Below are 23,513 nucleotides of genomic sequence, written 5' to 3'. Positions count from 1 at the left end.
GATCAACTTTTTTCTTTTTTTAAAAAGACACTCAGCAAACTAAAAGTTACTGTAAGATGTTTAATATGGAACTATGTTTTCCTCAGCTAGATGTCCTCTGAAAATGTGAAGGTGTAATTTGTAGCTGTAGCTAAAATTGTGAAAGAACAGCTACTTAAAAAAGCAAGTGGTGAACTGACTTTAATGAACTAATACTGCTACAGGCTTTCAGAGTGCTTGCAGCTAAATCACTAACTGTGCACTGATGTCAAGTTGTTCTAAAAAAGTGTGCATTAATGATTTAAATAACACAGAATGAATATGTTGTTTTATCAGAGTCTGAAGATATAAGTAAGATAAGTAGCTAGCAAACTGCCCTGGTTTTACTCAATGGTGCTTGACAGCTGCCTGCATGATCCAGTAGGATGATGAGTCTACAAGTTCCTCTTACTTGTGCAAGTATCAGAACTGTAACATGACTAAAAAAAGATTAGTTTTTCTCATTTTAGAAGAGCACTCATATCCTGCATATGTGCAAGAGAGTATCAAGAAGCACACTGCTTACATTTATAATAATTTATTACGTTTAGGAACAGTGAATAAATACCAAGCTGTTAGCTTCAGTTTGGCAAACCTTTTCCCACCAAAGATGCGCTGGTTGTTGTGGCTTTCTTTTCTGGCAGAAACTCCATTGCCAGCAATGGATGCATCAGAACAAGAAGTTAATAAATAATACACACAGACAGCAGTTTTCTAAACATACCTCCTGTTTTAAAAGGCATGATACAGATTTACTAAGCAAGTTTCAAGCAAATTCTTCACAGAAGAAAGTTTTTGCTACAAGCTGTCCTCTGAACACTGTATTCTTCACCAAAGTTTGTTGTTTATTTCATGGAATACTGTATTTATTTCTAAACAGTACCAATGGATTATTAAAAAACAATTTAACAATTTTTCTCCACTGAAGGTAAGCTGAGACATGGCTAGTAGTGGACTGCATGAATTTAAGAGTAATGTACCTCTTGCTGAGCAGTTTCATCACAGTCATGAATAAACATACAAGAGAGGAAAAGGCAACACAACTTTCTGTTCATTGTGCTTGATGAGGTGAAGGAGTGTTTGTTTCAGCTTCCTTTTAAAACACTATTCAAAAGTTAAAAGCATTGTATTTAAATTTAACAGATGCTTTGACCTTCCATGAACATTTGTGGTAAAAACAGAACTGAAGAAACTTCCTGCTCATGATAAGATTCATCTTCAAGTACTTAAGGTTGAATATCCCCTATGTTTCATTCATTTATTAAAAATGTGTTTTTATAAAAGCATGAAGACTACAGAAAACCAATTAACATACTCAAGTTAATCTTGCATATTTTTTTCACAACTGTATTTTACATATCACCAAAACTCTGCTTTAGCAAAAAAAAAAAGAGAATAAAAATAAATTCTCTCCCAACTATTTACACACAGATATTACCCACCCTGGTGTGGAACCAGATACTTTACTCTGCAGTCCCCCTAACCCAAGGTGTACTCTTAGGTGTATCTTTTTGTGATTTAGGTTCCTGAAAGTTTTCAGCAAATCGTTCTCTTGCTTTATCCCAGTTCTTCTTATTCTTGCTTGGGACGATCTGAATATCTTCAATTGAGGTTGGTCTACTTGTACCCAAACCTGCATGCATCTTATGTAACTGAAGGTGGATCTGTCAAATACATTAAAGATCGTCATAAATATTAGGTATTCTACATACTTGAAGTCCTAGTTCATAATACAAATCTTTCCCCTCCTGGCAATTCTGTTACAGTTCTGATTTACCAAGACCATGCACGAACATCTAAATCGAAAGTGCCAAATCAAATCTAAATATCTGTGGCTTTAGCCAGTTTTTCCTCTCATTGGCTCACTCTCTAGTTTGAGTTTTGTGCTTCGTAACTTTCAAAGATGAAGAATTCTACCAATCTTGAATTCACATTATTTATATAAATTTCAATTTTCCTCCATGCTTTGCACTCAAATTGGAGATCATTAATCCAATATCTCTCAATCCTGTTCAGTTTCCTAACAACATTACAACAATATTACAAATAACAATATTACTGTCATTTTCTACTGAGGTGATAAAACCATTGAAAAAACTCAGAATACTTCACTGATAAAAGTAAAATTGATCTGAGGTTAGTCCTACTGAGATTATTCCCTCCCATGAGCTTCTGAAATGTTTAAAGTGAATCATGGCTTATAATTAGACATTTTCCACTGCAAATGCATTTCTATTTCTTTGTAGTCTAAGCAAAAACCAGAGAACTTACTGGGTCCTTCATACCACTGCCATCCTTGCCCAAGCCTTCCCCTTTTTTCCATCCCATCTTCTCCAACATTTTGTGTCCTTTGTTGCTGTCGCTGATTTCACTTTAAAGAAAGTTTAAGACTGATAAGCAAGAGTCAAAGTATATGCTCTCTATTCAAATACTGAAGGACAGAAATGTTCATACATATGTAACTCTAGAAACCAGGGCCCAAACACTCTTCTATCAAGAACTACCCAGAAGGCCCTACTGCCTTCTTCGCTAGTTCTTGAGCTCAATTTTGGGTGTCTCTCCACAAGAAGGATAGCCATTTGCTCAAAAGTGTGTGGAAAAGAGCAATAGGATGGCCTTGAAAACAAAAATTATGAAGAGAATGGGAGGAGGTTGTTCAGTCTGGATGCCAGAAGGAGATCTCAACTGCTGTCCACAAATATCTAAAAGACTGCAGAGGATGTCACTCTTTTCTCAGGTGAAAAGTGATTGGAAGCAAGGAAACAGTCTCAAGTTGCACTACAGGAGGTTTAGATTGGAAACTAAGAATTTCTTCAGAGACGGTTGTTAAGCACTGTAAGAGGCTGCCCAGCTGAGTGGTGGAGTCCTCGTTCTCGGAGGCATTTAAAAGATGTGCAGACCTGGCACTAAGAGACATAGTTTAATTAAGGGACTTGGTAGGTCTGGCTGAGGGTTGGACTTCATCATCTTGAAAGTCTTCTCCAACCTCCATGATTCTATGCTTCTTTTCTCATTAATATATTAAAGCTATTCCAAGACTCTAGTCAATGCCAACTTTCTTAAAACACATTCTATTTGCTGACTTCAGGACCTACAAGATATAGCACAGGTGGATGGGAATCAACTGCACTAATTGAGAAGGCAAGATCATTACTTCCCACCAAATCATTCAAACACACATTTCACTGTCTCACATTTCCTTTTACTAAGTTACAAGCACCTACAAGATCGTGCTTCTTTAAAGCAAAATAGCAAGTGGAGAAGCAAAGGAATAATTTAAAAGGAAGATTAAAATAAGTCTAATTTTAGAGGTAAAAATATGCATACACTATGAAAGGCTGGATATTGACAGTTGAAAGAAATTATGCAGGTGAAAAACTTGCATATGTGCCATTACTGGGATGAGACAAAACACAGAGGCTATTCAAAGCATCAGAGGTGTCAGTAGTGCAGTGGCTGATTTCCGTATCTTTTGAGATTAGACAGCAATTTAGCCATCATAACAGCCAACCTGAATTCCATAAGGAAAAGCAAGAGTATATAGTAACATTAGTATATGAACTAGGAAGTGAGAATAGCTGTCTTCTCATTCTCCTGACATACTGTATACAGGTGATTCATAAGCTGACAAACTGTATCTTAATAAGTAACTGATATACTGATATTTGCTGTAGTTCTGTACAATTCATTAGAGGACTGTGAAGATTCTTTTTTTTTTTTTTTTTTTTTACATCCAAACAAACTTACATATGTACAGAAGCTGGAGTATCTCCTCTCTGGAAAGTTCCTTCACTTCCAATGGTCTCTCTGCGTTTTCCAGCTCTATCTTTGTACTTTGGATTCTTCACTGCTTTGTTGTCTTCATACTCTGTGTTCTTTGCAAACAGATTAAAGACAGAATATTTAGATTCTTTATTTCTGATGACCTCACTGCTCTATCTTCAGAAGTCTGTAAATAATGATTTAGTGTACAAATAACGTGCTTGAGTTAAACCATCAGATTCAGGACTCTGAAAGCTTTCTTTATTCAATGAAATTTATGGCTTAAAACAGGAATCATGGAGTAGATGTAGATCTCAAACATTTAATTTTCTGTAAACTCACCTGTAAACCATATTTTACCCGTATTTGTTTTAATGCTTTTCTTCTGACTAACTCTCTCTCTTCTTTACTAAGTGCTGGGCAAACTAAAAGGAAGAACATAGGATTCAATTTCTAATTAATATTATAACTCTTTGCCAACATAAGACAAAATCTTATTCCAAGATTATTACACACATGCCAAAAAGAACTCACATTATCATATATTGCAGAACTATTCTCAATTGAGAAGAAAATCGTAACAGAACTCTGCAATATTTTTTTAATTATTATTTATAAGATAAGGATCAATAACAATATTTTAAAAACCACCATATTCAGATAACATGACTAACCAGAAGATTCTTTTTTCTTATCCAGACGAAGATGCGCTCTGACTTGACCTGGTTCACATCCATCACAAGTGTCACTGCCAGGATGTATGTGAAAAGAAAGCACAGTTTCACCAATCTTCACTTCATCACCATGCTCCAAGATGTACGGATCACATTTCGTTTTAGGCTACAGCAAAAGAAAGTTTTGGCAGCCATAGTTATTAGTTACTCATTCAGGGCACCAGTGCTATTACATGAATACTGCTCATAATTTACTGCTAAAGTCTGAAATAACAAATGTGGGTAAACATTTAAAATACATTGGGTATTTCACTCTAGCAATTCTAGCAGCAGTAGAGATTTCCTAATTCCTAATACAAAGCAAACATAAAATATAAAGAATGATCCTAAATCCTGAAGGAAATCAAGGAACGACAGTATTGTTAGCAATTTGCCATGACATGTTTAACATAACTGCATGATTAGTTTTCTGCAATGTATACAGCACTGTAGCAGCAAATACTCACCTGTAAAATCTGATTTCCATTAACAACTGTTCCATTCTGACTGCCTTGATCCACAAGAACATAATTTTGCAAATCATGGTCAAAATATACTTCTGCATGGAACTGATAAATAGAAGAGTAATTGAAGTGTTCTCATTAAGCAAATTCTTGACAATTTAAATGCTATTTTATTGAAAAATTTCAGAATGTATTTGGGAACCTCTTAGCTGTGTGAGTTTGGTACTCAAAGTTAACAAAACATTCTAAGCACTTTGAAATGTATATTAATGGGTGATAACATCACAAGCTAACATGTTCTATTAATAATCTGATTGGACCACAAACTGTCTCAATACTGAAAAAGCATGTACTTCCTAGACAGAAAGTATGCTTCACTTAAAGGATTGAAAGATACAGTAATGAACAATTTCTATTTATTCCTATGAATAAATGGTATATCTTCCTTGTAAGGGATGTTTTAGCACTCTTAATTTTGCTCTTTCTGGAAGACATCAAGAAGACAGAAATATAATTAAAAGATCTGAACTCAGTTTACAGGGCTCAGATTACTTTCACATTTGAAATAGCTGAAAGTGCCACGTTTGCATAAATTTCATGGAATTCACTTTCACTTGCACCTTAATCACAGAATCACAGAATCGTAGGGGTTGGAAGGGACCTCCAGAGATCATCGAGTCCAACCCCCCTGCCAAAGCAGGTTCCCTACAGCAGGTCGCACAGGTCGGCATCCAGGCAGGTCTTGAACATCTCCAGAGAAGGAGAATCCCCCACCTCCCTGGGCAGCCTGTTCCAGTGCTCCGTCACCTCACTGTAAAGAAGTTCTTGCGCACATTTGTGCAGAACTTCCTGTGCTGCAGTTTCCAGCCGTTTCCCCTTGTCCTGTCTCCACTCACCACTGAAAAGAGTCCGGCCTCGCCACTCTGCCCCCCACACCTCAGATATTTATAGACCTGGATCAGGTCCCCTCTCAGTCTCCTTTTCTCAAGGCTGAACAGACCCAGTTCACTCAGCCTTTCCTCATAGGGGAGATGCTCCAGGCCCTTCACCATCTTTGTGGCCCTCCGCTGGACTCTTTCCAAGAGATCCCTGTCTTTTTTGTACTGGGGAGCCCAGAACTGGACGCAGTAAATGGTCAGGGTAGATGGTCAGGGTAGAATTTTAGGTCATTTATAGGTAGACTATGAAAGTCTAACAAACCAATTTTTAAAAAGATCTATTGCAATTCTATATGGATATTGGTCCCATGTGACAGAATAGAGAAAACAAAACTCAGTCTTCCTGAAAACACAGGAACCAATTTCCGAACAAATACATTACCTTCAAAAATGGCCACTAAGCAAACTAAAATATCTTCTACAATCTACCAAGACTCCCAATAAAATCAGGGAATCTATACAAGTTAATTTCAAATTTGACAAAGATCTCTTTTGCTATAGTAATGAAAAAACAAATCAACCTGTGAAGAAAGTGCTCATTTAAAACCAAAACCCTTCTTACCTAATTGCAGGTGCTACTTTGCCAGAGCAATTGCTGTATTCAAAAAAACAGCATTAATGCTGTTAAAACAGCATGTTGCAAATTTATACTATTTGGTTTATATATGAATAGTGGAAATATCAACTAGATAATCTGCTTAGTGTTTTTAGTTCTATCTCTGTTTTACTGAGTAGTGTGAACCAAAAGTACTTCTAAAGATGCTAAATCTGCAGGGAGTCATTTATTTCAATCTCACTTTACATTTAAGAAAAATTAGTGCCACAGCTATCAATTATGAGTAGTAATGTAGTAGTTAAATAGATAAAATGGTACTTTCTAGAGATACGTCATTTATCTTCATGTCTGTGCCCCTTCATTTGCAAACTGAAGTAACTCTTGCACACTGTTATTTTAATGAGAAGTATTTCAGAGCAACTTCAGTATCCACAAAATACTGCTAAATATTGTTAGCTATGCTAAGAAGCAAGAGAGAAAATATAAAAACTCTGGCTGTTTTATAATCTAGTTTCAAATACAAGCCAGAAAATGTCATTAATAGCAGGAAAAGATCATCTCTAAGAAAGTTGCAGTATAAAATGTTACACTTCTTATTCATTAGAACTGTCATCTGAAACAGACATAGTAAAGCTTATTTAAGATACAGGCATTTATAAGTGTTTTACCGACTTTTTTATTTAGATTACAGATCTATAAACTTATGTGGAATTAAGAGAGCTATATTTATGGTCTGTGTTGCAGTAGTTAGCAAACTCAAGCAAATAATTTATTTTTAAACCTTCTTAAGTACAAATAATATTCTATGACAATGTCATTTCAAAAAAATCGTTATATTTTCAAACACTCTGTATATCACTTATACATTCTCACAATATCCTTAAAAATAAAATACAACCTGTTTCTCTAAGCTCAGCTGTAAGGATTGGATTTTTTCTACACCTAGTTCCAACTAGCAATATTTTACTATACAATCAATATCTAACACAATCACCCATTTTCCTGAAGTTCGATTACTAATACATTCAGGATTCAAAATATAATTAACTGTGCATTACTAAAACTCCAATTAAATTAAAAAAACACAAAACAACAAAAAAGTCTTTGCTTTTCTAGAATACGAAATCACACTGCTGTTTACATTATATTTCCACAGAGCAAAACACCGTAAGCTTTTTTCTTAACTTCATTGCTAAAGAAGCCCTCATGATTTGGCAAAACGAAAAGCTAAGACAAAAGCTTTATCCAGATGTAAATATACGTATTAGCAGAGAAAAACAAGAGTTACCTTACTGACTCCAACTTCAGGAATTTGAAGTGTATGGCCAACATCTTTTTCTCTGAAAAATTAAGTTAACACATAAATTGTAACAAGACAGAAATAGCTCAAATAATAGCTTACAAAAGGTGCATTTCAACTGAACCTTAATACCATGCTTTTCTTCTGCACTATCTGCAAGCTTTACAGATACAGAAGTACTATCTTACAGTACACACAATGTATGGCCTTACTTCATTTGCTTTCAGCCTTTTGTAAACTACACACTAATATATGATAATGCTATACGTTATTGTTTTTAATCTATGAACTTGACACTTCTATATGAACTTCTCATTTCATTCAAGACCTGTGGATACCAGTCTGAACACTGCATCCTCAAGTTCATCAGTCTTCTAGACTGAAGCTGACTTCTTCATAGAATTAGACAAGTTATAAAAGCAATACATATAAATTATTACAAATTATTAAAAATACAGATTTTTTGTTCAAAGATACTGGGAAGAAACATGAACGGGTTTACATGTCAATTCTTAAACTAGAGGACGAAGAAACAATACAGCTACTAAAGGAACTATATGGAAACCAAAGCATTTTCAACGGTTGAATTTCACATAAATGTGCCTAGGAACTTCCAGATATAGGAGCAAATCAAAATACGAATCAGCATCAGGTAAAAGCAGTTAAAAATGAGTGAAGATTTTAGTAGGCACTGAAGAAAGCATTAACTCATCATTAATTTCATCATCACTATGATGAAACCTGATTTTGTATTAAATATCAGAACTTAAAGAATACATGCAGGTTAGCAAACAATGCAGCATATTATTTCAAAATGGAGAATCAACCCTACTGGAATTCAAATGAGAAGCCCGAGTTGTGCTTCCTTATGACTCTGAATTATTGAAGGAGTTATCTTAGTGACACAGAAATAGAGTGTACTTTTTTTTCTTAACTTCTAGCTAAGCTGCTATTTGGACTTAGTCAAAATACCAAGTTACCATTACTTCTGAACTTCATAAAATACATATGCTGTTATCATAGCAAATACAACATTATGTGACACAGCTGAAGTTTCTTACTGCGGGCTAACCTTAAGACAGTAAACCTCTAACTACTGAAGGCTAGCAGGACAAGCAGGAACAGTGGGGACAAACAATCCCCAGTGGCTTATGCTGTCCTGAAAGATAGTACAGGCTTCAGATATAAGTAACAAATTTCACTCAGTTTTACCTTCCAATTGTAGCAGGTTTCACAGCTGTGATAATATAAAGTGACCCGGTCTGTAGAACTGGTGACCTTATTACAATGACTCTGATACAAGGAGGCCAAATCTTTTCTTCATCTACAATAATGAAGAAAAAATAGTTACCAACAATTTTACTCCTGTACTCAACAGTTTTCTGACAGTAACCCATATACACTCTGCAATTTTATGGCACAACCCTATGAACTTTCAGAAAAAAAAAGTATAAGTACATCTGAGAGAAAACTTTGATTAGAGTACTGTTTTAAACTTTTGTGCCTCCACATTAAATTTTCAATCCAAAAATAATTATCCTTTGCACGTCCATAATGTTTACGTACAGCCATAGGATACAAAGAAAAACAGAATTTACTAGCATCACCCATTTGTCAAAACTAGAGTGACTGACCAAATACTCTTCAGGCCACATCACAAATCTCATGGAAATAAAACTTTATATTAGATAATTTCTATCAATTTATTTATTTATTTTACTCTTAGTATCTTTAAGCATAAGTTCAGATAACATGAGCCCACAGATGCACATTCTCTTTTCCTTACTGTCTGTTAATTAGTATTTCAAACGTTGTGTGAATTCTGCTCTTGGACGTATACTTGCAGTGACAGTTTCCAATGGTCTCAGATAGGAACACATTGGCAAGAGGGGAAGACAGTAGATAAAAAGTTATGAGAAGAGATTATCACCTTCATTTTTAAGTATTTTTGCACTCCAGTGGATTTTTAGAAAATCAGTAAGAGAAAGCAAGCTTTTTTTGCAGCATTCAGACATTCTGAATCACACTAATCAATCAGAACTGGAGTAGCAGAAGAAACAAACTTGACTGTTAGAACTCAGAGCAGGGCTCAGGTTGCAGTACAGACTTCTTATGACTTCCACTATCATTTGCACATACCAGTTATTTGTATTAATCTTTCCATATCTTCCCTCACTCTCACCATCAGAAAACACTATTCAGTTCTTGAGGTCCCAAGACCCTAACACTATTTAATGCAAAAGAACATACATGTTTTTCTCTGTACACCTATTTCTTATATATTGCCAAAAGAATATACACAAAAGATTTCAAATACTACCGAGTACTCCTTTTCACCACAGCAGATATCATCTCTCACTGAATTACATTTAATTGTTTATGAACAGCATTAGGAATACATGATTTAGTGATGGGACTGGATAGGTCAAGCTGATGAACTTTTCCACCCTAGATGATTCTATAAAATACTGTACATTAATTGAAAAACTAGTGCAGAATTACTGCGAGGTCTGTGCTAGAATCTTTAATTTTAGCAACAGACTTCCTATTCTCGTCACTACCCTAATGTAAACAAATTTATTCCACTGGTGAGGTTTTCACATATGCCCAGGAAGTTACAGCTCTAACAGCTTTTACAAAAACACCACTAATTAGTTCCACCTACACTGTAAATGAAAATAACGAAACACTGGTAACATATAATGCTTTTTACCCCAAAGTATCTCAAGTTAGATGCTTTTATTTATCTATTATTATCCAAACTGCTTCACTTTTTTTTTTTTTCTTAATGGGAACTTGGAAAAATAGAGTAATATCATACAACAAAGGTATAATAATTCACCTTCATTTTCTGAATCTTCTGATTCATTGGTTTCTTCACTTGTTACTTCATCTGTACTGCTATAAGGTTCACGTTCAGAATCTGTAATTTCACCTTCTTCAGGCTCACTTTCTGTGTCTACTTTTCTACTGTCATCTGTATATGCTGCAGTATCTGGGGTACTTTTGTGTGAATGAGAATTCATACTGTCTGTAGAAATTGATTCTTTGGCTCTTAGACTGTTTCGTATTTTTGTGTCCATTTTTGTCTTCTTTCTTGCATTAGGAGACTCTTCTTCTTCAGTAGAACTAACTTGCTCAGTAGTGGAAAAGCAATTCAAATTGTTAGATGATTTCTGCTCTTCTGTGTCCATATCCTGGAGAAGAGTTACAGAAATCACACTTGAGGAAAGTTGTATTCTTTACAGATTGAGTCTAAGTCCACTACCAGTCCACTATCAGCCTGGAATCAAATTTTTCATTAGCAATTATTTTAAAACTATTAAAAAATGCTTATATTTCAAGAAAGTTCTGCACATTTCATGTCCTACTGGATATAACTAAGACCATCTTCTACTTGATTAGTGGGACTACACTCCTTTTCCAATCTCAACTTAACTCTTTTGGCTTTTCTTACAAAAAAAAAAAAGTTACAATCCTTGCTCTTACTCTCAAACTTACAAACATCATTGACTAATTTCCATTTTTGTTTTTATGATTTTTCTGTCCCTAACACAATTCTTGCAACTTGTTTTAAGCTTCTTTAATCTTTAGTGTAATTTCCACCCGTTTTTTCTCTTCTTGTTCTCCTCCTCCCCCAGAATGATTCCACAAATCAGAAATGCTCACTCTTCTTTGCCTAATGATCTGCTCTCTCTCCTTTCAAAACTGTAACTTAAACAAAAACCTGTGAAGGGCTTCTAAGTCTAATTTGTGCTTTGTGGAACAGGTCCTACTGAGAATCTGTTTTTGACTGCAACAGATATCTCCACAGTATGGCAGACACATTATTACAGATTTTTACATCACCACTTAATTTCATGAGCAGAAAAAAAGACCAACATTATTTAACTGAAAAATCTACATCAGTTTTACATCAGTTTTGTCAAAGTACCTTGAAAATGCAATTCTAAATTTGATAACCTGGATGATCATCTTAAAAAAAAAAAAAAAAAAAAAAAAAAAAAAAAGGTGATTTCTTTCTTCAACAGAGAAAGACAGGACAGAGAAATCGTATCAGATATCGTTGCATAAATATTTGCCTTTTTAGATTGGGAATTAAAGCATTCAGTTGCACTGAAGCATACAAAGACTTGCAACACAGGTAAAGTTAAAAAAAAAGTTGACATTTTCAGGAAGTTTCTGTGTATTTAATATTTCAAGATACGAGGAATAATGTGTATGTTAATACCACGGAAATTAAAGCACTTTACTGAGATAGAATATGAAATTGGCTATTATTACTATTATTATAAAACTTACTAGTGATGCAGTTACAAGTCGAAACGATGAATTCCTCTCAGCCCAGTAGTCAAGCTATTGCTTAGGGCTTTTAACGTACACTTTTGAAACACATTCAGTAAGACAACAAATATTAAATGACCCCACATTTTACGTTAAAGAATGCCAGTCTGCATTTGCCCTCCTCCCTGAAACCCCTAAGAACTGTAACTAGGAAGCCACTGCCTGCGTTGTTGATTATCAATGATACAGTAATCTGGCCAAAAATAAGCGTTGCACAGTTCATCCACATTGTGGGCTTTCACTGTCTGTAACAGCCCCAAATCTGGCAAGACTGACTAGGAAGAACTGACCAGGAAGACTTTACACCAGCATTAGACAAGGGAGGGGAATACTATTAAGAGCACTGAGATTAAGCCCAGCAATGGTACAGCACCATCTGAAGGTGACAAGCCACCTACACTGCTCCAGGGAGTCTAGAAAGAAGCATCTGTAAAGCTTGTATCCCAATGCAAGCTGTACGAGGAACAAAATGGGATGAAATGGAAACTTTGGTCCTTTCCCAGACATAAAATGGGAATATTATACTGTCATAACAAGCATGTCTGGGAAATTCCTAGAGCATGTTGAAGATAACTTCCTGTTATGAGCATTAAGCCAACTAGGAAAGGCGCTCTCACAGACCTGTTGTTTGAGAATAGGGAATGCTTTGTGGGACAGGTGACAACAGGTGGCTGTCTTGGCCACAGCCAATAATGAAATAGTTCAAAATCTTTTATTATCAGGAGAAAAAAGGTCAGAGTTGCCACCCTGGACTTTGAAAGAGCAGACTGAATTTCTCAGAGAGTTAGTCAGCAGTGTCCTCCAGAGAATCCATTCTTGAGGGTTTAGTCAATCCACAAGAGCTGGTCACTTGTCAAGAACCACCTTTTAAAATCCCAGGGACAGGTTATCCCCCTGTGCCACAAGTCAAGCAAGCAGGGCAGAAGACAGCCTGGATGAACAGTGAATTTCTCCTGGAACTAAGGCAAAAAAACCCTAAAGTGCATGACCTCTGGAAGCAAGATCTGACTTCACAGAAAGAATACAAAGCTGTAGTTCACGCATGCGGGAAAAGACCACAACAAAAGCAAAAGCTCAACTTAACACTGGCCATTGTGGCATCAGACAGCACAAAAAAAGTTGTTTTTTTTTTTTTTAAGCATGTCAACAGCAAGAGGACAACGAAGAAAAACACTGAACTGACACGTGAAGTGAATGGTTACCTAACAAGTAACATCAAGCAAAAGGTGGAAGCATTTAATGCGGGATTTAATAGCAACTGACAGACCCTGGACTCAGAAAAATCAACAGACATTATTAGTCAAACCTGTTTCTCTGGAAAGCCTATAAGGAAAATTGTGCCAGGAGATAATAAAAGGCATTTAAAAAACAAAGCTATTATAATGCATAGTCAGTGTGTCTTAAGATTTGCCTTCAACTTTCCTTTGAGACCCTGAAATATTTTAGCTATAAGAAAGTTTAGAAATTCTTGTACAAACTTGAGGATCTTCAAATTGCATTCCCAAAGACTGTGGATTTTTAACTCTTTAATTATTTCACATGTATGCATCAAAATTCACACTTTGATCATATCTAAACATTAAGCCTGGGACTGCTGAAAGTATTTGGTAGTGTCTCCTTCTGAAGAAATTCTTTTGTGATATATGACCACTAGAAATAAAACAGAAAATACGCAGCACATATGAATGCGCAACTCTGCAAATAGCTAATATAGTTTCCATACAGCCACTGCTTTTAAAAAACCAAGCAGAACCAACAGTAAAAAGAATATTCAGTAAGCTTCATCTTGAATGACTGAAATACCAGCAGTGCACTCCATTTCTCAATAACAAGATATTTAACTTATCTTGATAAATTTATGATACATAACAAGGATGAAAATACATGCTTATTATTAATAGTAGTTACATCCTGAATCGAGGCATATTCTTTTTTTAATTTTCACCTTGCCTAAACAGTCTTAGTCTTTTAGCCTTATCCAAACAGTCACTAAACTGATCACAGGTTGAACAGAGACTGCCTCTATACCATTCAGCTTTTAAAAGCAGTATCACTACATGGTGCCTAGCTTTTCCTCTGTCAGCCTAATAGTCAAGTTGAGACATGGGATGAAGCTAATGCATAATAAACTATTTCTTAACTACTGGGTTAATGTGGTTCTTATTTCTGTATTTCTGACAAAAAGATAGAGAAAAATACAAGTGAAGTAGTTTAGAATCAGCAAATCGTTTTCATGTATCCTATGAAAGGAACTGATGGTTTTGCTTTCTAAAGAACGGGTCACAAACTACACATACAAAGACCAAAGTATCGTCTTACATACATGAATAATAAGGTGTTTTCAATTGCATATTCAAAATATTTAAAACATTTAACTACAGTTTTTTTGTGACAGAGGAAGACAATTTGCTCTTTCCAAGGAACTTCATGTTTTTTTATATTACACCTGAGGTACATATATGCTCATGCAACTCTTCAGTATACCTACAAATTAGAACTTAACTTATCTTGTGTATACATGGAATAATTTTAAGAATCATTTCCCAACAACTCTTTCACTCAGATGACTAAGCTTTCACTTGCTAATACACCATTTCACAAGTACTCCAATTACCGTCTTTGACTCTACGCAATACGCAAAAGTTCCAGTACAAAAATCCAACTAAAAGCCATAAAGGGAGTAAAGCTCTTCCTACGTTATGAAGTCATCTTGTACATTTGTGGGAAGCTATGAAACACTGAAAGCACACACTTGCCTTACCTAAAGAATGTGTAGTGCAATTAGTCAGGACATCCCATGTAAAAATAGTGATACTAAACAGGTGTTTTCCCCAAATATTCATAGTACCATCAAAGTTTTCTTCAGATGTTTTACTTATACGGCGTTTCAATTTACTTTTTTTTGTTTACTTTTTAGATAAACTGATGTTGATCAAATAAATAATTAAAAAAAAAAAAAAGAGTGATTTCTTTTGGGAAATAGGTATCTAAACATCAACTAGTAGATACTTTTTCCTCTTAATATATAAACCAAGGTTAAAGGTAAACATCCAGACTAATGTGTTTGGTGTCTCAACTCTACCTTTACCAGAAGCTGCCAATCCAAAAGAAGAAATCTTCAGACTAGCCATGGTTTCTGTCAACTGACGTACCTAAAGATGGGATGAATATCAGCAAAAAGTAAACTACATGTGATAAAAATAAAAACCACTGTTTCAAGAGTCATATGGGAAATAGTACTATGAAAGCCTTGTCTCTTGCAGTAATTAGGACAGATCTATAGTAGTAAAGAATACAATGGAAGTTAATTTTGAGCACCATACTGAAATAAAATCCAGCAGACAGTAGTCAAGAATAAACTGTAAAAATTATTTATGGAAAAAAGTCATAGGTCAGAGTCTATTGACAGCACCTAAGTTTTCCTATGCGTCACTCAAAACCCTAATCCAGCAAACAAAACTACATGATGACTGTAGCATAATTCCTATTCTCCAACTAGTATGAAAATGTGGATCTAGATAGTGAATCAGAGATTATATCATCCATGCTACCCTGGGAGGATTTTTTGCTGTTGATTTTTTTTTTAGTGGTTTTTAAACTTATCAAAATTTGTTTAAAGACTTTTTGTGCAGAAAGCAGTTATGGTAATTCTTGATCAAGTTTCTTGGCCCATCAGAAAGAAAAAAAAACTAAAGTCTTATAATTTCAAGAAGCAAGCTGTCTATATTAAGTTCTATGTTTTGTCAAACACAACACCTGATTGTCTATTAAAAGCAAGCATATGGGCAGCAAACTTGAAAGAAAACTATTCATAATAAAGAAGTTCGACCTAAAACAATCTCTGCAGAAAGCTCGTAATAAATTAAGAACACTTCTAAGAAAACACTAATTTACACAAGTTCCCCCTCTCCTTATTTTTTTTTTTTTTGCTATTACAAGTACATTCATTTTTCACAGTCTCATTAACATTTTCTTATGTGGTAATTTGGCTTCTTAAAAACACAAGATCATCTTCTTAACTGTCAGAGTAATTTTATTCTTTAGACTTATATTGCTTTTTCACAAACACTGCAATATTTGTGGAGAAAAATTTTTATTTATGTAGTGCTAATCATCCCAATGTATTATTTCTAAGTAAGCAGCATATGTAAGATAGTGAGCACACTAACTACCTCACAGTAGCCACAAACAAAATTGCAACTTAAAAAAAACAATCAGGAAAAAAAAAACCAAAATAACAACAACAACAAAAAACCCTATTCCTTCCAGTTACCAGAAGCAGGGAATCATCTGCTTGATGTTTAGTCATTTTTTGATTAAAAGGGGATGAAATGGCTTGAATAATTTTTTGTAAAAACTGTATAGCTACCAATATTATGTATATACAAATATTTCTGGTGATTGTATGTACAACTACAAAACATCCTTACTGCTTGTATATAAATTATAGTACTGAGTATCTATCAATATTTGTTTACTTTTAATCCCCTAACTGAAAAAGAAAGCAAGCAAGCTTAACAAGTAATTGTGTACTTCAAGCTATTTTTATCCACTGCTCACTGTCTTTTTCAGACCACATGCGTTTTCTTGTAAGCATTCTAATCTTAGCTGGGGAATGATAATAACATCCAGGTGTATTCTGACATTCCCCAAATTAGACTCTGATATTGCTTTATCACTGATAGCCCTTCACAAACCAGGCAAAAAAAAGAAAAATTATTCTCCTATTTGTAATGGTTGTGGGGTAAAAAAAAAAAAAAAAAAAAGAAAAAAAGAAAAAAAAAAAAGAATAAGATGCCCGAGAAATCAGTTAATGTTCAGAGGCTTTAGATGTGACCATAAAGTGCTTTTTGCTTTGTAAATCTAATTGTGCATTTACACAAAAGTGGAATGATAGGAAAGCTTTTTTTTCTTTCCCCCCAAAGTTAAAGCAGAGTAACTGTCAATTTGAATTCTTTCATAAAAAAATATAAATGAAATAGCAAGTGCCAGTTTCCATGACACAACCTTCAACTCCTTGTTCAGAGACGCACAAATCTGTGTGCAAAAGAACATATTTTAAACAATTTTCCTGCTAGCTTGTTGGTTAAACTGAATTATTCCACAAAGCTAAGTTCATTATCAATAAAACTCATCATCAAAAGTGGATGTTTACCTCCTACCTTGTGACTGTGCAAACTTCACAGAAAAGATATCTTAAACATTAAGTGAGCTAAAGACAAGTAGCTCTTTTCAATACAGCTGGATGACACAAGCAGATGGGGATGGGATCCCACAAAGTAGCCAATGTTATTTTCTACATTAGAGTTATGTATGTCACAAAACTTTGAATATATTTGTACATTCAGGTCATTTGGAAAATTTCACCACAAAACAAAATTTAAGGGATTTACTAATTGCACTATTTGATGAAGGCTAATTCCCACAATTTCTCCAACTTCTTTTCTGGATACATGGTAAAGTTCTGAATTAACAATGCCTTTTGAAAGTTTCAGAATGTCAATTCTGTATTTACTCACAGCATGTCCAGAACTTAGACATTGGTAAAACTGCTAACTAGCTTCAACTGCTTTATCTCCCTATATCTAAACAAGCACTACACTCAGCATTGCTAAGCATCTACCCTAATCTTTTGTAAAGGTCTACATGAAGTTATCAATAGCCACAACATAAACACAAATTCTGTAATCGACCAACTACCATTATCCCTCTAACATACAATGTAAGTTTCTATTTCCAATCTTTCAGACAACCTGAACTCTGAAAACACAATTTTAAGCTCTGTCCTGATATTATATAATGGTTATGCTTCCATACTATGTGATTCTTGCAGATTTCAACAAATCAGCTGTGCTGGAATCTCTAATGAAAACATGCAATTGTTACAATAATGGCATTAAAAACCCTGGAAACCAAACATAACACATTGAATTAAATCCTAACAAAACAAATCTGCAGAATAACAACATGTACATTTGATTCAACATCAGCAACAGTGTTCTTTAAGAGAAGGCTTCAGGAGTTTTAATACGCATATGACAACAGACATTTTTCCAAGATACCTACTAACTGTACTATTTGGTAGATTTCCTTAGCAATCAGAAGAAAATAGAAATGAAGCTCCAAAATGTAACTTAAAATAGATGTTAATTACAGTCAGCACTTACGAAGATTTCAGATTATTTATATGCCATGGACAATGAAAATGTATTGATCAAAAAATATTAATGAAAGAACACATGAAAGTAATCATAACTTCACAGACATTTCATCAGTTTCAAATGATAGCAGGGATATAGTGAAAACATCAGTGCAATCAGCTGTGGAGTACAGCCACGGAGAAAAAGTGGTGTGTCACTTAGTTCTCAAAACCTTCCTTGATTTTTGGATTCATCACATGAATATTAAAAAAGAGCAAAGACCAAAAATTACTAAGAGGGTACACTGTATTTGATGCAAAAACAGTCCACACAGTAGCCTAGCTTCAACTCAGAGTGTTTGCTAAAGAGCTTCACTGACATTAAACTGACATTTAAAGATCTACACTGCTGTATTTTAATGAAGTAACACTGAAAAGTGAGGGAAACCATGTTTAAAAGTTCTGTCTTTAACAGTTCATTAGGAAAATTTTAACACTAGCTACACCTCAGCAACTTGTCTTACATGGTTCAAGAAACATCTAACTCTTTCAGAAAACAAGCATACACCCTCTAAACACCAACTGCCCGGACCTCTAAGTCTCATAATGAAGAAACCAAAATAATACAGGTTTCCCCTTCCCCCTCCCCCTCCCCCCCCCAGAAGCTCTGAAGTTACCTTATACTCATTTGCAGTAGACCACTCTGGTTCTTTTCTCTTCTTTTTCCCTTTCTTGTCCTTGGCATGCTGAGAACCAGGAGTCTGATAAGACTGCAGATCCACTCGCGAATGAAACTGGTATCGCCCGCTTTCCACATCACAGTAATAATAAATTCCAGTTGCTGGATCATAATACAGTTGATTTTCCTTTATAAAAAAAATAAATAGCATTATCACTTCTTTGATGGCACTAAGAAAGTGCCACACACACCTTTTGTGTCATTTCCACCCCCCTCTCAAACCTACTGGAGAACTAAAGTGTTGATCTTTGCTGGTTATGTGATAACATGACCACATCCACACCTGGTAACAATGATACTGTTGCAGTTTGAGACTTTAAATAAAAAGTAACAAAGAGTAGAATAAAACTTAGAACAACTAGTTTCGTTTACTATGACATTTGTTTTTAAAATGAGTTGCACGTAATGCTGCAAATAGAACCTGTTTTCAACAGAGTAGTCCCAGTATATTTTGTTACTGTTTACACTTGCATCTACATATGCTTGTATATACACATATACCTCACAGGCCAAAACGAGAACTCCAAACAACTCTCCTATGAAAAACATGTTGAAGAACACAACCATCATGGAACTTAAAGCCAGCTTGGATCCTAGCTCTCTTTTTATGCCAACTGCTGCAAAAACATTAGCAGTTGAGAAAAAATGCCATGCATTCTGAAAACTATACTTACTGAATTATAGTAGAATCCAGTGCTGTGGTCATAATACAACCCCGTATTTTCATCATATATAAATCCAGTCTGTGAAACGGCAGCTTCTGCAGCAGCTCTCAAGCTCTCTGCCAAAGAACCCTCCGGTACGGATGTATCTTCTGCTTCCTAAAACCAGAAAGTAACAAACTGAATTTTCTTCTAACAACAAGAAAACCAAAACAAAACAAAAAAAAAACCCCAAACCTCCTTGGCTCCTCAGCACTACACAGTGTGGTATTTTAAACAAAATATTAGCGCTCCATTGACTTCACTGCTTAAGGGACTATTAGACAAGAAGGTAAAAATCTGCAATTTACTGCCAAATTCCTCTTGATTGTAATGGAACCAAATTTTCACCCCAGATCTTCTGTTTCCCCTGCAGAGGGGCAAGAAGAAAAATTTAAAAAAAGAGAGAAAAAAATATCCTACCAACTTTCTTCTCCCTGTATGTTGCCTACTTCCTGTTATGGAAGAAAAAAAATAATGGGACCCCAAGTGAAATTCACCATGGCTATATTAAATGCTTCCTGCTGTCAAAAAAAAGCCAGATTTAGTGTTTCCAACCCATACTGTACATCTGTTTTAGAACGTCAACACTTTTTCAAGCAAATCTAGGTCTAATATTACATTGAAGACACAAAGAACTCAAAGCATAAGAAAGTCTGCTACCATTATTACATCATCACCACAGAAGAGATCATTCCACACACTGACATAAAGACTGAAAGAAGAACCTTTAAATGAATTTAAATATTAATAGATTTCTGGCTTCAAAATTCATCAAACCCCAAAGTTTTATAACCTGTGAATTTTGCATCAGATTTTCCTCTTCTCCACCTTCAGCTACTTCAGTGCTATTGACCGTTAAAGGAATATTAGTGTCCATCTGCGACTCCTCTGTGAAATCATGCTCAGTGCCTTCAGTCCCACGATTGTGCTGCACTGGTAGCTCAGATGCATAGTCCTGAGCATCAGTGTGATTGTAATAATTTTCATAGTAGTAATAATCTGCAGGCAAAAGAAGTTGAAGATATACAAATCAGCAAAGCAATACTTCACACAAAACAGTTCCAGACTGAAAATTTAAGCACAGAAGTAGTCTAACAAAAATCCATTACTAAGTCCTGCCTGCATGTGTTATTCTACTTTTACTGAATGTGTCTTGTTTTTAACATACTTTAAGAACTGGTACAACAACAAACAGTAGTATAATGCTGGAGATTACTACATATCAGAGTAACATGGAACAAATTTACATACAGTGCATGCTACACTTTATCCTGTTCTTAAAGATACCATTTGAATAAACAGGAAACAATCTAAAAGCTGACGCTGGGTTACTAACTTTAATGCAGCTACTGATAGGGACTTGAAATGTGTTTTATACAAAACAAACAAAAGCAAAGCAAAAAACCCAAGATGTCAGCTCACAACAGTGCTCTAGATTGACACCCAGTACCCCACCTACCTGTTTGTGACCACGCATAGTCCTCGGTTTGTACTTCTACGCTAGATGTGTCTTTCTCCTTCCTACGGTGGATTTCCTTAGTGAGCTCTTCAACCTGAAAGAAAAATGGGATGCTACAGAGCACAGAGATACATGCCAGGAAAAACCACTTATCCCATTTTACTGTCTATAACTCAGTCAAAACATAGTTGCCTTCCAGCCACTTCAGTCAGTCTTTGTTTAGCAGGAGGTAACTTTCTGCACGGATGGCTGCCACCACGAAAAACACTTCTGCTCAAGAAAGCGATGCTCCTGGAAGAAAACACTCAACTCAGCTTTTTTCTAAGGAACTGAACTGCAAGCTGAATTTCAAGCAAAGACGCCCGCACTGTGCTGAACGAGTGTGACTTCAATCAAACTTCCAGAAGCATCAGTGGGACCTTCGCTCCGCTCGTCCCTCACCACCGTCACGAAGCTCCTCTCTTCCCGCTAACGCCGCTTCCCCCCCAGACTACGGAACCACTTTTGTGTCTCAGAGACCTCTACCACCACCCCCCCCAGCCCTCGTTTCAGAGGAGAGCACCGGGCCCTACCTGCCGCCGCAGCGCTTCGCTGCCGCCTCGCGCTTCGCGGTAGAGGCGCTCGGTGCGCCGCAGCCGACGCTGCGCCCGCTCCAGCTCCCCGCGGCAGGCGGCCAGGTCCGCCTCCAGGGCCGCCACCTGGTCCCGCAGAGCCCGCACCTCGCCGTGAGGCGGGGAGGCCATGCCCGCCCGCTCCTCAGCGTCCCCCCGCCGGCCGCCGCCACCCGGCGCGCGACACGAAGCAGCGGCCGCGGCCCCGATCGCCGGCCCCGGCCATGGCGCCCGGCCGGGCGCGAGAGCACCAGCGGCGGGGTCGCGCGCAACTCAGGAACCTCGCCCGACAGCGGCGCCGCGGGAAAAGTTTCGCCGCGAAGCGCGAGAACCAGACCGCCGGGCGGGAACGCGGCACAACCCGGAAGTAAAGTGGGGAAGCAGGAAGTGACCTCACAGGCTCGTATCGGTGTGGGATGCGCATGCGCCTGGCGTGGGCTTGCGGTTGCTAGGCGACGGGCTGGGGCCTGCGCTCCGTCAGAGGGGCGCTGAGCGGTCGGATTGCTCGCGACATCGGCTCCAAAAGGGGAAGCTGAGGCGTAGGGTTGCTGAGCGGCGTCCGGAGAGCGCCGGAGAGAGCCGGGATGACGGACTCCGAGACTGCGTGGGCAGTGTATGTGCTCAAAATCCATAAAAGGGCTTACACGGCTTCCCTGGGTCCAGAAGGCTGCTTTTCTGTCTTGTGTCAGTCCACTGTTAGGTTTGTTGGGCTTAAGGTACCCCAGGGTGTCATCTATAACATCTTATGGGGCAAAGGTCATTATAGCAACCCTAGCACCTCTTTTTTTTTTTTTTTTTTTTTTCTTCTTTCTTCTGAGATTTCTCAAGTCTAAATGCAGTAAACGTCATATCTTTCTGAGACAATGCTGTGGCTGAAAGTACTGCAATGATACCTACATGAATAGCTTTCAAAGCTACTGCCTTAAATCTGCAAATTGCAGTTTATTTATAATATATAGTATATACATATGTATGTATATATAATGTTACATACTATTCTAATACGATAGTCAGATGTTGGTGGTATGACAGTATAGGCTGAACCTTCCCACCAATATTCTGTCACATTTGGTTGCTGTGTGACGGATGGCGGTTGTGGGACAATCTGACAAAATGGTGTCACACACGGAAATGTGTATGAAGCAAGGGTATGTAACTGAATTCCTGGACCCAAGGACAATCATTGGCACTTGCTGAACATCTATGGACTCCAACAGTGGATGTTAGCCCAATGAGGCAGTTGGTGTAGTGTAGCAGCAGTGGCAGCAACAAGCCACATTTTGGATGGGCATGCACAGATGTCACACCATGAAATGAAGAGCATCACAGTTAGCACATCCACACAAATTGTTGTATTATCAGCAGTGCATGGAGATGAATATTGGCTTCAATGTGTTGGAAATGATAGTGGCAATGTTGGTGTATCACAGAGTTTGCAGCCCATGGATCCCATATATGCTCACACAGCAACAGAAAGAACACTGTACACAAATTTGTTAGGACCTATTGAACCAGTATGAGATTGAAGGTAATTTCCTGGACCACATCATTACTGGTGATGAAGTGTGGTATCCTCACTATGAGCCAGAGTCAAAGCAGCAGCACGTGTGAATTTCCCATCAACAGAAAAGTTCAAAATGCAGCCCTCAGCAGTTAAAATGATGTACATTATCTTCTGGGATAAAACAGAAATGATCCTTCTGGATTTCCTGGAACCCAGACTAATCATCATCTGTGACCACAACATTACAAAGCTGACTAAGCTG

General features: G+C 36.8%; 1 protein-coding gene across 1 annotated transcript; it reads right to left on the bottom strand.

The window, feature by feature from the left end:
* Nucleotides 1-1,481: 1,481 nt before the first annotated feature.
* Nucleotides 1,482-21,879, bottom strand: AGGF1 (angiogenic factor with G-patch and FHA domains 1; the record flags this gene model as incomplete). The annotated part of the gene is made up of 14 exons (XM_079548368.1): nucleotides 1,482-1,682; nucleotides 2,290-2,389; nucleotides 3,766-3,893; nucleotides 4,123-4,205; nucleotides 4,455-4,620; nucleotides 4,961-5,062; nucleotides 7,740-7,791; nucleotides 8,964-9,075; nucleotides 10,594-10,948; nucleotides 18,912-19,100; nucleotides 19,648-19,794; nucleotides 20,471-20,676; nucleotides 21,137-21,230; nucleotides 21,709-21,879. The coding sequence occupies 14 exons, from the start codon at nucleotides 21,877-21,879 to the stop codon at nucleotides 1,482-1,484; spliced, it is 2,106 nt and encodes a 701-aa protein (XP_079404494.1).
* Between the last annotated feature and the right edge of the window lie 1,634 nt (nucleotides 21,880-23,513).

The sequence above is a fragment of the Tetrao urogallus genome (assembly GCF_951394365.1).
Source record: "Tetrao urogallus genome assembly, chromosome: Z".
Taxonomy (NCBI): domain Eukaryota; kingdom Metazoa; phylum Chordata; class Aves; order Galliformes; family Phasianidae; genus Tetrao; species Tetrao urogallus.
This window is presented reverse-complemented; position numbering and strand designations above follow the sequence as displayed.